The following is a 12648-nucleotide window of genomic DNA, read 5'->3' on the forward strand; positions in this document are numbered from 1 at the left end:
AAATTTCTTTTTGTTCGCGAATTTTTTTTATTTTTTTGGTATGTTATTTTGTCAAAAAGCACACTGGGCTGAGACAAGTCAAGCCAAGCTCACCAGGTTACAGTGGCGTGGTTTGCTCAGTCAGTTCGGTTGTTGTGCGGTTGCTCATCCATGAGTACTCGCTTTCAGTTTTACATTTTCGCTTCAGCACCGTAGCCGATCGCGTTTTTTTTTTTTTTTTTTTGCGAAATACGCGTTTTCAGTAAGCCGAGGCATGAATGAAAAGCAGGCGTTACCTGCTCTAACTAATTGCAGCTGAGCTCGATCATAGCGACGGCTCGGCGTCAGTGCGTGTTTCTTCAAGCTGGTTCCCCGAAGCATTCAACATTACGTCCAAGGAAGGCAGCTCGTGGGATGTAGCACTGAATCAGGCCGCTGTAGAGGCCCTGTATTCAGCTGCTTACATCGAAGACTACCTGGACTGCGTGGAAAATCTGCCCGATGATGTGCAGAGAAATCTCAGCCAGCTCAGGGAGCTGGACGTCAAGTACCAAGGTGCGTTATCATTTTTATTTACAGTCGTGGCGCAGACTAGCGTCACTTGGCCGGCGATTGACGCATGAATGTTAAGCTGTTCTTCTCGCTGAACGGACTGCTTTGTTGCGTGCTCATGATGTGCACACGCTTGTCGTAGAGAATGCGCAACCGCATACGAAAAAAGGCAGGATTTTCCTGTTTATAACAATATCGCGCTGTCACGGAAACGGTAGCACATAGTGTACGCTGTTGGAGAAGGCATTTTGTCACCTGTTGAAAGCCCGTTGGCTAGCCAATTCTTCACTCCTAGTGGGTTCTCGATCATCTGCAAATTAGTGCATGTGTAGGATGTGTGGGACGTTATGGGCGGAATTCGTCTTTCGCAACCGAGACTGTGCCACGAACTCGTTGCTTTCATTCGGGATCTACCGTTAGTGCATTTTCTTTTTTTTTTTTTTGCTCCCAAGGTTTTATTTTTGTTATTGTTTTACCTAACTTCTCGTACTTATTAAGTGCCGAGTTGAAAGTAGTGCTACTTGGAGAACAGACATTTCAGCCTATTCCCAACAATGTCAATCGCATTGTCTTTTCTTTCCCGCTCAAGGCACTTGCATTTGTGCATTTCACGTGACAACCGCGACAGTTGCTTGTCTACACGAGCCCCGATTTAGCTTTACGCTTTAGCGAAAGCATGAAAGGCAGCCATTATTCTCCGTGTACTGTACAACTGTTTCTTTGCTCATGCTGCTTTACTATAATAACGTTTGCGAAAGTGAGGAGGCATTTCTGTAACAGTCACACTAAAGTATTTTCTGCGTGTGCACTTTAGTATGCACTCTATTGCAGCTTGGTCATTTGCAATTACAACGGCAATCAGCACCGTCATGTTCATATAAAATAAAACCTCTAAGAAATGGGAAACATCTGTACCACTTCTGCTTGTGCAAACAGGACAGGCCACACTACGCTGTGCCACATGCAAAATGTGTGCATTTAACAGCAGAGCCGCCATGTGTGACAAAGTCAAACAAATGCCAAAGTGAAAGACTTTTTAATGCTTTAAAACGTCCCTGCCACTATTGCTGACACACATGGCCACACCTTTTCATTCCAGATCTCAGTGGACAAACTGCAAAGCACTTCATCTTGACGAAGTGCAGTCAAACCTTGTTATAACGCAGTCACGTCCTACTTGAAAACAGAGAGAGAGAGAGCTATTTATTATGAGAGAAAAGGTGAGAGGTCAGCCTGAATCAGCGTTATGACCTGCTACTCGGCATTGGGTGAAGGGGAATTGGTGTAGAAAGAAAGAATACAGAATACGTTCATAATAAGGATGAAGATGGTGGTAAAAATCTTGCACCCTCCAAGACTCTTCAAAGTCTCTTGTCCAGTCTGCTCTCATACAAAAATTTCTTGAGAGCCTTCAAACTATCAGGTTAATGACGAGGCTCAGGCAAAGGTCCCAATAGAACCTTTTCAGTCAATGGTGTAACGATAAATTTTGACAAGATGTCTGTCAGCGATTTTTCCTGTGCATCAAATTGCGGGCAGATGCACAATATGTGCATCTGTCCGCCTGACCGATACGATGCAGGTAGTGTCAGGTGAAGGCCACACCTAATCGTAATCTGTGCAGCAAGCTTGCATTGCACCTTCTCATGGTGGGTGGCATCCATATTTTCATCACTGGGTCAAGTTCATGAAGGCTGTGATGATGATGACTTGGCGAGGCCGAATATACTGCGGTATTATAGCGCAGAAGTCTATACACTAGGGCATTAGTATGTGGTCGTGAAATTGGTTGGACACCGGTGTGGCATTAATGTGGACGTCTTTGCCTCTGCATCGGCGCGCTTATTTCCATGTAAGCCACAGTGTCCCAGAATCCATTGAAACCTTACACAATGGCCAGCTATTAGGGCAACATCGTGTGATTTGAACACCTCTTGAGCAAGGACATAGTAAGGTCCTCGTCTAAGTGCAGAATCGATGACTTAAGTGCTGGCTTGGCATTGGAAAATGTAGTCCAAGTCTGATGCAGCTCCATCAATATTTAACAAATTGCCTCCCGAGTGGCAACTCTCTGCGGCTGTTGATGTAGTTTGGCGGTCGAAATGGAAGTGCTTGCTGGTCTTCATATACAATATTATGAATGCCATAGTTGAAGTGATTGTTGAAACCGATGCATCAGTAAATATATGTATGGAAATGGCATATTCTTCAGATGTATGGGTTATAGTAAGGCGTTTAAGTCCACATGAGGGTATACATGATGTTCTCCTGACTCCGGGAATGGATAAGTTCACTACAGGTCTTGACAAAGTCCACACTGGTACGGCTGCTGCTTTTGTTTTAGCAAAGCCTGAGGGAAGGACGCTCTCATGACGCAAAAGAGATTCCGAGAAAGTACTGTCTGGACGTAGAATGCGAATCGTCAATAGAAAGCCACAATAGTAACCCCGCCCTTTGTCGAAGTGCAGTGTGGCAGGCCAAGGCATGTTCTCAGTGCTTGAGCTTGTAAGCTCTCCAGTGTACATAGGCAGGAGGGGCGAATGTGTGTAATAATCGGTAAACTGTATCGTAGGTAGCCTACGAAGCGCGATTCATATAGCTGGAGCAGTGATGTCTCTGATGGGACACATTTCATGCTTGCTATATATTCAAGCATGTATGTGAAGCTGCTCAATTTGAGCGTCATCATCGACACTTGCTTAGACCAGGACAAGTTCAGGTTAATCATCACTCCTAGGAATCTGTGGTACATTACGTACAGTATGGCTGTACCATTAATCATAATCTGGTTGCAGTGCATCACCTTGCAACATGAAAACAGATTCATTATATCTGATATTCATTGTAAGCATATATTTGTTACATGCCAATATCAGTGAAACACATTTTAGGTTTTAGATTAAAGTTTTACTGTACCATCAACAGCCTGAATGCACACTTTCATTTGTCCTTTATTTTTTCCTGCCTGACACGCAGAAGTGCTGGCAGAGCTGGAGCAGCAGAAAGGCCTGCTGGGCAGGCGCGACCTGGATGTCGGACGCAAGAAGGTGATGCTGCAGATACAGCATTCACTCATCAAGTCACAGGAGCTCGGGGATGACAAGTTGCAGCTATTGCAGCAGATCCAGGACCTAATCGAGAACAAGGTGCGCCAGCTCGACCAGGACTACCGCAATCTTGACCACGAACCCGAGACGCGGGAGGCCAAGCGGTCACGTCGCCAGCGAGGCCACGACGACGAGCAGACCCCCGTGCCACATCCAACGTGTGGCCGGCGGCAGCCGAAGAAAAAGCGGCGCCGGGGAGCCTCGAACTCGGCTGGCCACCAGCAAGGGCACCAGCAAGGACAGCAGGGTCACCAGCAGAGGGGTGGCGGTGGTGTGCCTTCACCAGCTGAACCGCCCATTGACCCCGATGAGCCCACCTACTGCCTCTGTGAACAGGTCTCCTTTGGAGAAATGATCTGTTGTGACAACGAGGAGTGCAGCATCGAATGGTTCCACTTCTCGTGCGTTATGCTCACCACAAAGCCCAAGGGCAGGTGGTACTGCCCCCGATGTCGAGGCGATCGCAGCAACCAGATGAAGCCTAAGGGAAGCTAGCCACCCCAGTTCTGCCGCACCAGTGCAACAAAGTCATTATACTGATGGCACCTAATAAATGTTCCTCTACTTTTGTCTGGGTATGTGGTGTTACTTAAGGGCTAATTGCAATGAACTTTTGGGCTGCGTAAGAAGGATAGTTTCAGATAATGTGGACTGTGGAGTTTCAAATATGCTCTCAGGTCAAAGGAACGACAACAAAGTAGTGCAGACAATCACAAGGGCATTTATTTCGTCGCTTATGTACTAATCTAGACAGCTGAATTATTATTGATAGGACTTGCCGATGGGCGTGCGACAAATCTAGGAAGTCTGACTCGCCGCGACTAGATTGTGAGCGAATATGTTCGGCCCTACGCTGAACATCAATGACTAATTGTTGGTGTGTACGGTTATGCGAGTGGTGGCGCATTCGAACGATCGTGTTCATCCATTCCAGTGTCCTGCTTCTAAGCCTTTCACAGGATGGTCTTACGAATGGCTGGCATGCGTGTGTAACGTCCACGCAGCTGGCCGACCCTGAGCCGAAGAGGAACAGGCTACTCTCTTTTGCACTCGAGTAACCCCGCTGTTAGGTGGTGTTTGGAGCACAACACTCGCGCCATCTCATACTAATCTGCACCTACACCTGCCGCTGGCGGCGCCCGGCTACGCGGGCAAGCCCGATTACAGGAGATGCGAGAGCCATGCAGGGGAAACATCAGCAGGAGACGTACGACAGTTGAGCATCACCACAGGAGATGGAGCGGTTTCTGTCCAAAAATTTAAGTATGAAATGTGAGTGCGTGTGTCACTCACATTTCATAGACCCCTGTAGGTCTAAATTATTCTGGAGCCCACGCTATGGCATGCCTCATAATCAGGTCGTGCTTTTGGCTTGTAAAACCCCACAATTTATAATTTATCTTTGTTACTGAAAAATGATGGAAAAAAAAATGCTCCCATTAACGGTTGCCAGAAATTATGCAGAACACTGAGAAATGGTGTATAGTTTCAGTATATCCTTGGAGATTAGGCGGCACCCTTTGAGGTGATTTGCCGAGATATCTGCTTACCACCAGATGTGTACATCTGAACAAGTGCTATTTAAATGCTGTTAGTTAGAAAATCTGACTATCAACTCTGCAGCTTTGCCAAAATAGCTTCGATAGTATGTACTATTCAATTGTAAGTGAAATTTTGTTGCAATTGGCCTTTAATATACTTTTCAACAAGTGTGTGTGCTACCAAACGGGCCTTTCAATAACAGCTCCAAGCAGATAGTGCTGTTTGTTTGATTTCACTCTGATTATGCACGATAGGTGAACAGACAAGAAACGAGCACAGATAAGACGCAAAGTGCTGCATATTTTGTGTGTTCGGTCCCTTACTTCAGGCACTGTACTTCACAGTGTTCACTAGAGTTTGTGCTGCCAATATGTATGCAAGCTGTGGCAGACAGACAGCTAAGTGAGATTGTCACCCTTTGCAGTGTCACTTACTTAAGGGATGCTTTGTTGAAAATAATTAAGTCGGTAACATTTTAAACAAACTCCACAGCAAAAAATAAAAGCTGATGATACACATGGCATTAGCAAGTTAAATTTCTTGACAAATTGCCCCACAAGGTACTTGAAGTACAACTCTTGCTTCACTTTTTGTGCCTCCCACACCTTCCCACTTCCATGAAAGTTAAGTAAAGGGCAATGATTGTGTAGAAGAGAAAAAAAAAAGCTACTAGGGACAAGCCACATAAGTGACACTTGCAGCGGAAGTGCAGCAGTACAGATGTGGCCACCGTTAGTGAGGCCATGGCATTCTGTGGCAGGGCTGCAGAACTCCATCGAACAATAGATGCGTTGTCTGCTACAGTTACTTCCACATTTTGTGTGCCTGAATACATTTCTCTTATGCAGCACTTGCATTAATTCTCAGAGCCGAGAGTGCATGCAGTAAGGAGAGGAACCATAGCAGATGACGTGCTGGGTGCTTTGCCTAACACTTTGATTGCACCTGCACTGCAAAATTCTGCTAGGCACCAGTGGTTGGTCACACCTGTACATTGAGACTGCAGTCGGGAATAAGCAGGAGCAGATGTTTATAAAGGGGGCAACAGGCAGTAAATATGAAGCATCCTTAGTACTTGTCAAAAAGCAACTTGCATAGTCAGGGCACTAAAATGCACACTTTATGTTTTGCAATGAGCCTTTATAGGTGGTGGACTGGAAAGAACATTTTGACAAGACATCTGCAGCTGGGACACAGTGTTACGCAAGCGCTGCAATTCTGTCATACTCGCTTCTTCCAAAGAAACATAACATGCACTCTAAAATTAACTGTTACCACCTATTTACAACCATGTGCACTTTCTCTCGTGTGTGAATGTAGTGTATGAGACCAATCAAGCCACAACAATCTTTATCTTCTTTTGTACTTGTAATTATGGACGAAATAGGTACAATAACAAAGAATCACACATATTTCATATCCAAGCTTTGGATAAACCCTCCATTTAGAAGCTTTGTAGTTGTATCTGAACAGTAAATTCTGGAAATTAAGCAGGCAGCAGTAGTGGTGGTTGTCAAGGCACCTCCTTAATTGGTTGCTTGAAGCTTGGCTGGTTCTTCTTTGGCTAGTGTGTCTTTTTCCCGAATGAAGTCCTCCTGCAACATAAAGGTCCAAATTGAGAAGCTGAAAATGCCTAACAAAATGCAAGAAGCGAATAGAAGAAACCACATACCTGCACATAAGCCAAATATGAGGAGTCAAAGACACTAACGAACACAGTGACAACCATCTCAAATAACTCCTGTCAAGCTGAAACTTCGACAATCTGTATTACGAGCCAGGATTTTACATTTCAGATGAGCCGGTCATGTAGCTTGGAAATGTATTTGATTTCCTCTAATTATATTGATGCACTAGTGCTCACAACCTTGAAAATCAATCAATGTCCATTATTTGAGTTCGTGAGAACTGCTTCACTGATAATGTGTGATTCGTGTCAAAGTTCATGTTGTCATTACCTGATTGTATATCACTTTCACTAGCAAGGAGCAGCTGGGACATGTGGCCACCTCTTCACCATTCAGCAGGTCCTCCTAACAATGACAGACACAAAAATTTGTGGTCATCTGAACACATCACTTCAAAGTGTCACGAACTGTTTCAACGACATAACCACAAAACAGAAGGAAAAAATCAAGGGAAAGAGGAGGCAAGATTGTTAAGTTCGCTTGCTTCATTCATTGAATGCCTTCGCAATGTGCCTATGATTCATGCTCATCACCCATTCTCCTCATAACCTCTAACGCCCGACAAACTGGACATTTAATATTCTTGCGTATTTGTTACTAGATCGTTTCACGCGAATGACTCGCGTTTCTAGTTGTAAAATTTAAGCAACATGTAGACATGCTTCTGACCTTAGTTATCTCGAACCTGTCCCCACATGGGCACGGATAGAAATAAGTCTCCAGTTCCTCGTCGTATTCGAAGTCTTCAATTTCAACTTCGTCGTGGTACACAGACATTTCACAGAACGCAGAATTAGCACGTTCACTACTGCGAGGTGGGCAAGCGATGACTCTCGAAAGTGAAACGAAATTAATGTTTGTATACTACGTATGTTCATCCATGAGGTAGCTCATGCGCACGCACCATTCATGGCTATGGCATTGGCATGGAGCAAGACGGCTACGGTTCGCAACTGGCTAGCAAATATTTGACATAGTAAGTAGCATTCGTTGTGCTGGGTGCATCTGTGACTGAGGAGCCGCACTCAAACGTAGGCGGTAAAGGCGATAGCGCAAACTGGTGCGCACCATATTTAAGTCAGTGTGCAAGTATTTGAGACTAAGTAATACAATACACATATTACATTGTAAACATATCATAATTATAAACAATAAAATAATGGGCAGAAGTAGTCTATAACTTATTAAAAAATAGACTAAGTAGTTAAAGCACTAACGTTTTTAGCGCCACAACATTAATGCGGTTATCATTGTCAAAATTTGGCGGCGCCTCTGTTATTGGTTATCTTTCTACTGCTTCTTTTCTCGTTGACGCGCGAACGGTTGGGATGCTTTCGTAAACTTGTTGTCTGCATCAGCTGGAAACACGTGTGCAGCTGACTGTGTGTTGTCATATTCACCAGCCACGATGTCCAGCAGTTTCTTAAGTATCGCTGTGTCAGTGACTTGCATCAAGTTGCTGTTCATAACTGCCTAGTAAGAACCACGAACTGCATTCGTGTCTGACTTTATAAATCAAACTACTGGTCACTTTTATGACCAAATCCGGGCACATTTCTCGTGCTGAATCCTTGAAGCCAAATGATAATCTGGCTGACGCTTGTTCTTCAAAGGTGGTAATTATAACATTTCACTTTCAGCCGATCCACGGACTTTGAGGTACACCGAAACTGGTTGGCAATCACTCACTCCCTGCCATCATCGAAATGGTACTTCGAGGTACTCAAATTTTGTGACGTTTAGTCATTGAAGCGTATCTTGTAGCGCGGTTCTACCACTTCTGCACTGTCAAATGTCTGCTGGAATAGTTAAGAACGTGCAGTTATTTGCTATACATCGGACTAAAATTCTTAGCTCTGTTTACAACTATTCAGGCTGTGAACGTATGTACATTACATTTGTTTTTCATGTGCAGAACACATCCGAATGGACGCTGGATTACCCACCATTGTTCGCCTGGTTTGAATACGTACTGTCCCAGGCCGCTCGACTCGTGGATCCCAGGATGCTAGAAGTAGCTAACCTCAGCTATGCCAGCTCTGCAACCATCTACTTTCAAAGGCTCACTGTTATCTTATCCGACCTGTTTCTTATTTATGCCGTTTGGGTGTAAGTACTCTCAAAATGCCTCCTGCAGTCCGAAATTCGCAATTTACAGTTTCTAAATGATCTCGGATGCATTTCTGAGGAGAGGTTCGAAGAGTAAAAATCGGCTATGTAAAAATTTTATTCTTAAAACCTCACATGTGTTAACCGCACCAATATAAGCTTTATGTATCCCACAGTTGAACGAATTCATCAGTTATTGGCACTGCATCGTTTTACAAGGTCAGAGCTACATGTCTTGCGGTGCCTCTTGTATATTTTGGTCGTACAACATAAATTTTGTGATTGCTTCTCTAGTGTCTAACACAGAAGAATAGATTCTTACAAATAAACAGAGTGTACACGTGGCCTTCTATGGTTAAATTTGACCAGTCTTGCACCAGATCAACCTCTCTTTTTGCGATGTCAGGACGGGCTCAAGTTACTTAGGTGGGCTGTAGTCTGCAGTGTACATAATGAAATAGGCATCAAGGTTCACCCATTTGGATGCATCCTTATACATATGTTTCCCAAACTCTGGTTTGTGGGCGTCATAGTTCGTTAAGAGAGTCCAAGGTGTCTGTGGGGACTACACTGCAGATGCACTGCACACAAGTGTTATCTGTTAAAAGAGTGAAAGTGATATAAAATGAAAGAGCAGCAAGAGAAGCAGGCAACATGAGCATTTATGTTGTATTTTATTTTCTTGTGTGTGTGTGTGTGTGTGTGTGTCTTTGCTGCTGGTGCTTTAAAAAATTCTGCTTCCAAACTGTTCTCATTTCCACAGCACCTGAAAAAAAAAAATCCATCAACAAATTTTTATAAAGTCAATCGGCAGAGTGATGAGGAGGAAAAAGCTACTCCAAAGCGGAATATAAATACAGATAACTTCAGCATTCTCTCTCTCTCATGTTCCAGTGCACCATGATAAACCAAGAAATATTTACCTCGGGTCCTGAGAAATTGAATGATTGCACTTCCATCCTATTCCAAATTTATACCTTTCACCTTTTAGGAGATTGGCTTGAGCAGCACCTGCATACACTAAATCAGCAAATTGATGCAGTTGTTTTCAGGACTGAAAAAGAATAGAAACAAAAGGGTCATGTTGTCAAACCAACCGAAATGTCTTATTGTAAGCGGGCACAAACCAAGAGAGCAAAGGATGAGCTCATGCTCATGGTGGTATCAAACCTGTGGTCGCAGTCATGTCAAGCGCAGTGGTTTCTTTGGGTCGTTGCGTTTATTCCCATCAAGATATTGTAGAAGTGGAGAACACTCATTATTTCTAATAGCTGTACATTTGCTTGTTGATTTCAGATGGCGAGGGCTCATTTCGCCAAAAAAGGGAGACCGCTCTTCGAAGCATGATGACCCTTGGCTGGACAAGACCACTGTGGTCTCAATGTTGTTTCTTTGGAACCCTGGACTGCTGCTCGTTGATCATGTACACTTCCAGTACAATGGTTTCCTTCATGGAATCCTCCTGCTTTCTACAGCCCGCCTCTTTCAGGTATGCCTGAGAGGAGTAAACAAAGAATGATAAATCGGTTACCCTTAAACTGCATTACACAAAAATAATTTAGACCATATATATATATATATATATATATATATATATATATATATATATATATATATATATTAATCAAAAGTCTGAACAAACTATAATTGAATATGTTCCGTGAAATTTTTCAAAGGACATAGGATAGAGAAGACACCAAAGAATATTGCATTTTCTTCTGCAGAAATTTAAGTAAAATCAGGTAAATGCACTTATACTTGTTTAATTTATGAAGTGTTGCTGGCCTCATGCAGGTTGAAGCTGGGTGAATACAAGACCCGCTCATGAGGCCTTCCTGAGAAATTGTGCGACAAAACTGTGTGGAACACCAATGCATTTTATGACAGCTTGCGGGTATGAATATCTCCGAAATATCGCCAGGGGACGATTGGAGTTACAGAATGGGCACCAAGAAAAGGGAAGCACATTTGAGGACTGCAGAAAATTAGGTGGGGTGATAAAATTAGGAAATTTGCAGGCGCAAGTTGGAATCAAGTAGCACAAGGTAGAGGTGATTGCTTGAACAGGCCTTCGTCCTGCAGTTGACATGAAAATAGGCTGATTATGATCTTCAAAATTAGATCCTCGACATTTGTACAAAGTTCACATGCCTTTAGCACTGATATTTAAAATTTTGACATGTAAGCTGAAGTAATAATTAAAGCCTGACTTAATAAATTTTTGTCGTATAAATGTCTAATAAGTCATTATTTCAAAATTTGTGATGTCCTGTAGTATGAAAGATGTGCTGCTGAAAAAAAAAAAAATCTGCTTACCTCAGCTGTACTCTTTCTGAAAATGACTTTGACTTCATCAAAACAGAATGTGCTGAAGTGCCTTTATAGGCTAACACCTACATATATGTTTTTTTTTTCTTCTAGGGGCGCTGCGTTGAAGCCACATTGTGGTTCACCATTCTGCTTAATCTGAAGCACATCTATTTGTATGTAGCTCCAGTATTTTTCGTGTACCTCTTGAGAAACTACTGTTTTGCACAGTCCCATGGAAAAAGTAAGTATTATGTTCATGCTGCAGCATCTTGTTCAACTGCTACCCTGTCCCAGCCTGTACGGCTCACTACACCAAGCTTTTAAAGGGCAGCTTTAAGAGCTTTTTAATCATTTTAAGTCATTACCTATATACTGCATTTCCCGTGGCTGTGTGCTTTGTATAGACCCTCCACAATGGCTAAATGGCTGTGGTGTTGTCCTGCTATGCGTGAAGTCGAGGATTCAATTCCTAGCCTCTGTGGCCACATTCATATAGGGGTGGTATGCTGCAAAAACACTTGTGTTCTGTACTTTCGGTGCATGTTAAATAACCACAGGAACATGTGTGAGGCACTAGGTGCAGACATGATGCATTACTTCAAAATTTATTAGCACAGCAGTGAAAGGCTACACTTATATGTAATTTTGGCACAAATGATCAGTAGCCAGAGTATAACCCACCTTCCAACTGTACTTGAATGGGAACATTAGGGCTAACTTTGGGCTAACGCTTTCTCATAAGCGTGGAACTGATTCTTACATTATTTTATTTGTGAAAGTGCAACTTAATACATAAAGTTGTTTTAAGAGGCATTGTTTGGAGTGTGGTCGAGCTATTGAGTTTTCGGCATGTCTTTTGCACCCTCTACATTGTTAACCACCACTGCTTTTAACCATTGAGCTGCATGCTGTTTTATTTGTACCATGGGGGACATTTCATTGCATTCTCTTTGTCCTTCTTTTTGATGTTATAGCTCCTGAGAGCAGCCAAGTAACTTTAAAGAGAAATGTCCCTCTGTAAAGTTATTCTTTTCCTGTATTCTGTATGTTTCTAGAGACTCATCAGGTGGCACCTTAATATAGCAGCACATATTTTTCAGCTCCTCAATCTTTGCTTTGGAGGTTTCAACCCATCCATTTCTTAAGGTTGGCTGGAACAGTGCTGCTGGTTTTTGCCGTTTCACTGTGGCCATTCTTGAGCAAGGTAATGTTCAACCTTTTCTCCAGATGTGGATTGAAAACTACTCATATCTTGTTTTCACTACTATAACATCACTGTTTCTTTTTGTCATTGCTGACAATCACTTAGCAAGTGTGGCAATAACCAAAAGCGCAGTCTTTGTCAAAAGTTATGAAGACAT

At 43.0% G+C, this 12648-nt stretch overlaps 3 protein-coding genes across 3 annotated transcripts in view; 2 read left to right on the forward strand and 1 right to left on the reverse strand.

Annotated features, from left to right (window-relative positions):
* The first annotated feature begins 79 nt into the window (after positions 1-79).
* LOC142579428 (inhibitor of growth protein 2-like) lies at positions 80-4206 on the forward strand. Its single transcript, XM_075689587.1, has 2 exons — positions 80-534; positions 3508-4206. Exon 2 carries the CDS (start codon positions 3582-3584, stop codon positions 4131-4133), a length of 552 nt encoding a protein of 183 aa, XP_075545702.1. The 5' UTR covers positions 80-534; positions 3508-3581; the 3' UTR covers positions 4134-4206.
* Positions 4207-4336: 130 nt separating this feature from the next.
* Dph3 (Diphthamide biosynthesis 3) lies at positions 4337-7867 on the reverse strand. The gene is made up of 3 exons (XM_075689588.1): positions 7538-7867; positions 7139-7213; positions 4337-6775 (listed from the first exon to the last, which is right to left on the reverse strand). The coding sequence occupies exons 1-3, from the start codon at positions 7643-7645 to the stop codon at positions 6707-6709; spliced, it is 252 nt and encodes an 83-aa protein (XP_075545703.1). The 5' UTR covers positions 7646-7867; the 3' UTR covers positions 4337-6706.
* A 287-nt stretch (positions 7868-8154) lies between these two features.
* Positions 8155-12648, forward strand: part of xit (ALG6/ALG8 family glucosyltransferase xit) — a 39783-nt gene continuing 35289 nt past the window's right edge. Inside the window, exons 1-6 of the mRNA XM_075689586.1 lie at positions 8155-8344; positions 8509-8587; positions 8784-8977; positions 10274-10466; positions 11399-11528; positions 12388-12491. Coding sequence (XP_075545701.1) covers positions 8277-8344; positions 8509-8587; positions 8784-8977; positions 10274-10466; positions 11399-11528; positions 12388-12491 — 768 coding nt within the window. The 5' untranslated portion in view covers positions 8155-8276. The remainder of the gene's footprint in view (positions 8345-8508; positions 8588-8783; positions 8978-10273; positions 10467-11398; positions 11529-12387; positions 12492-12648) is intronic.

This window comes from Dermacentor variabilis, chromosome 4, assembly GCF_050947875.1.
Source record: "Dermacentor variabilis isolate Ectoservices chromosome 4, ASM5094787v1, whole genome shotgun sequence".
In the NCBI taxonomy this organism is placed as follows: Eukaryota; Metazoa; Arthropoda; class Arachnida; order Ixodida; family Ixodidae; genus Dermacentor; species Dermacentor variabilis.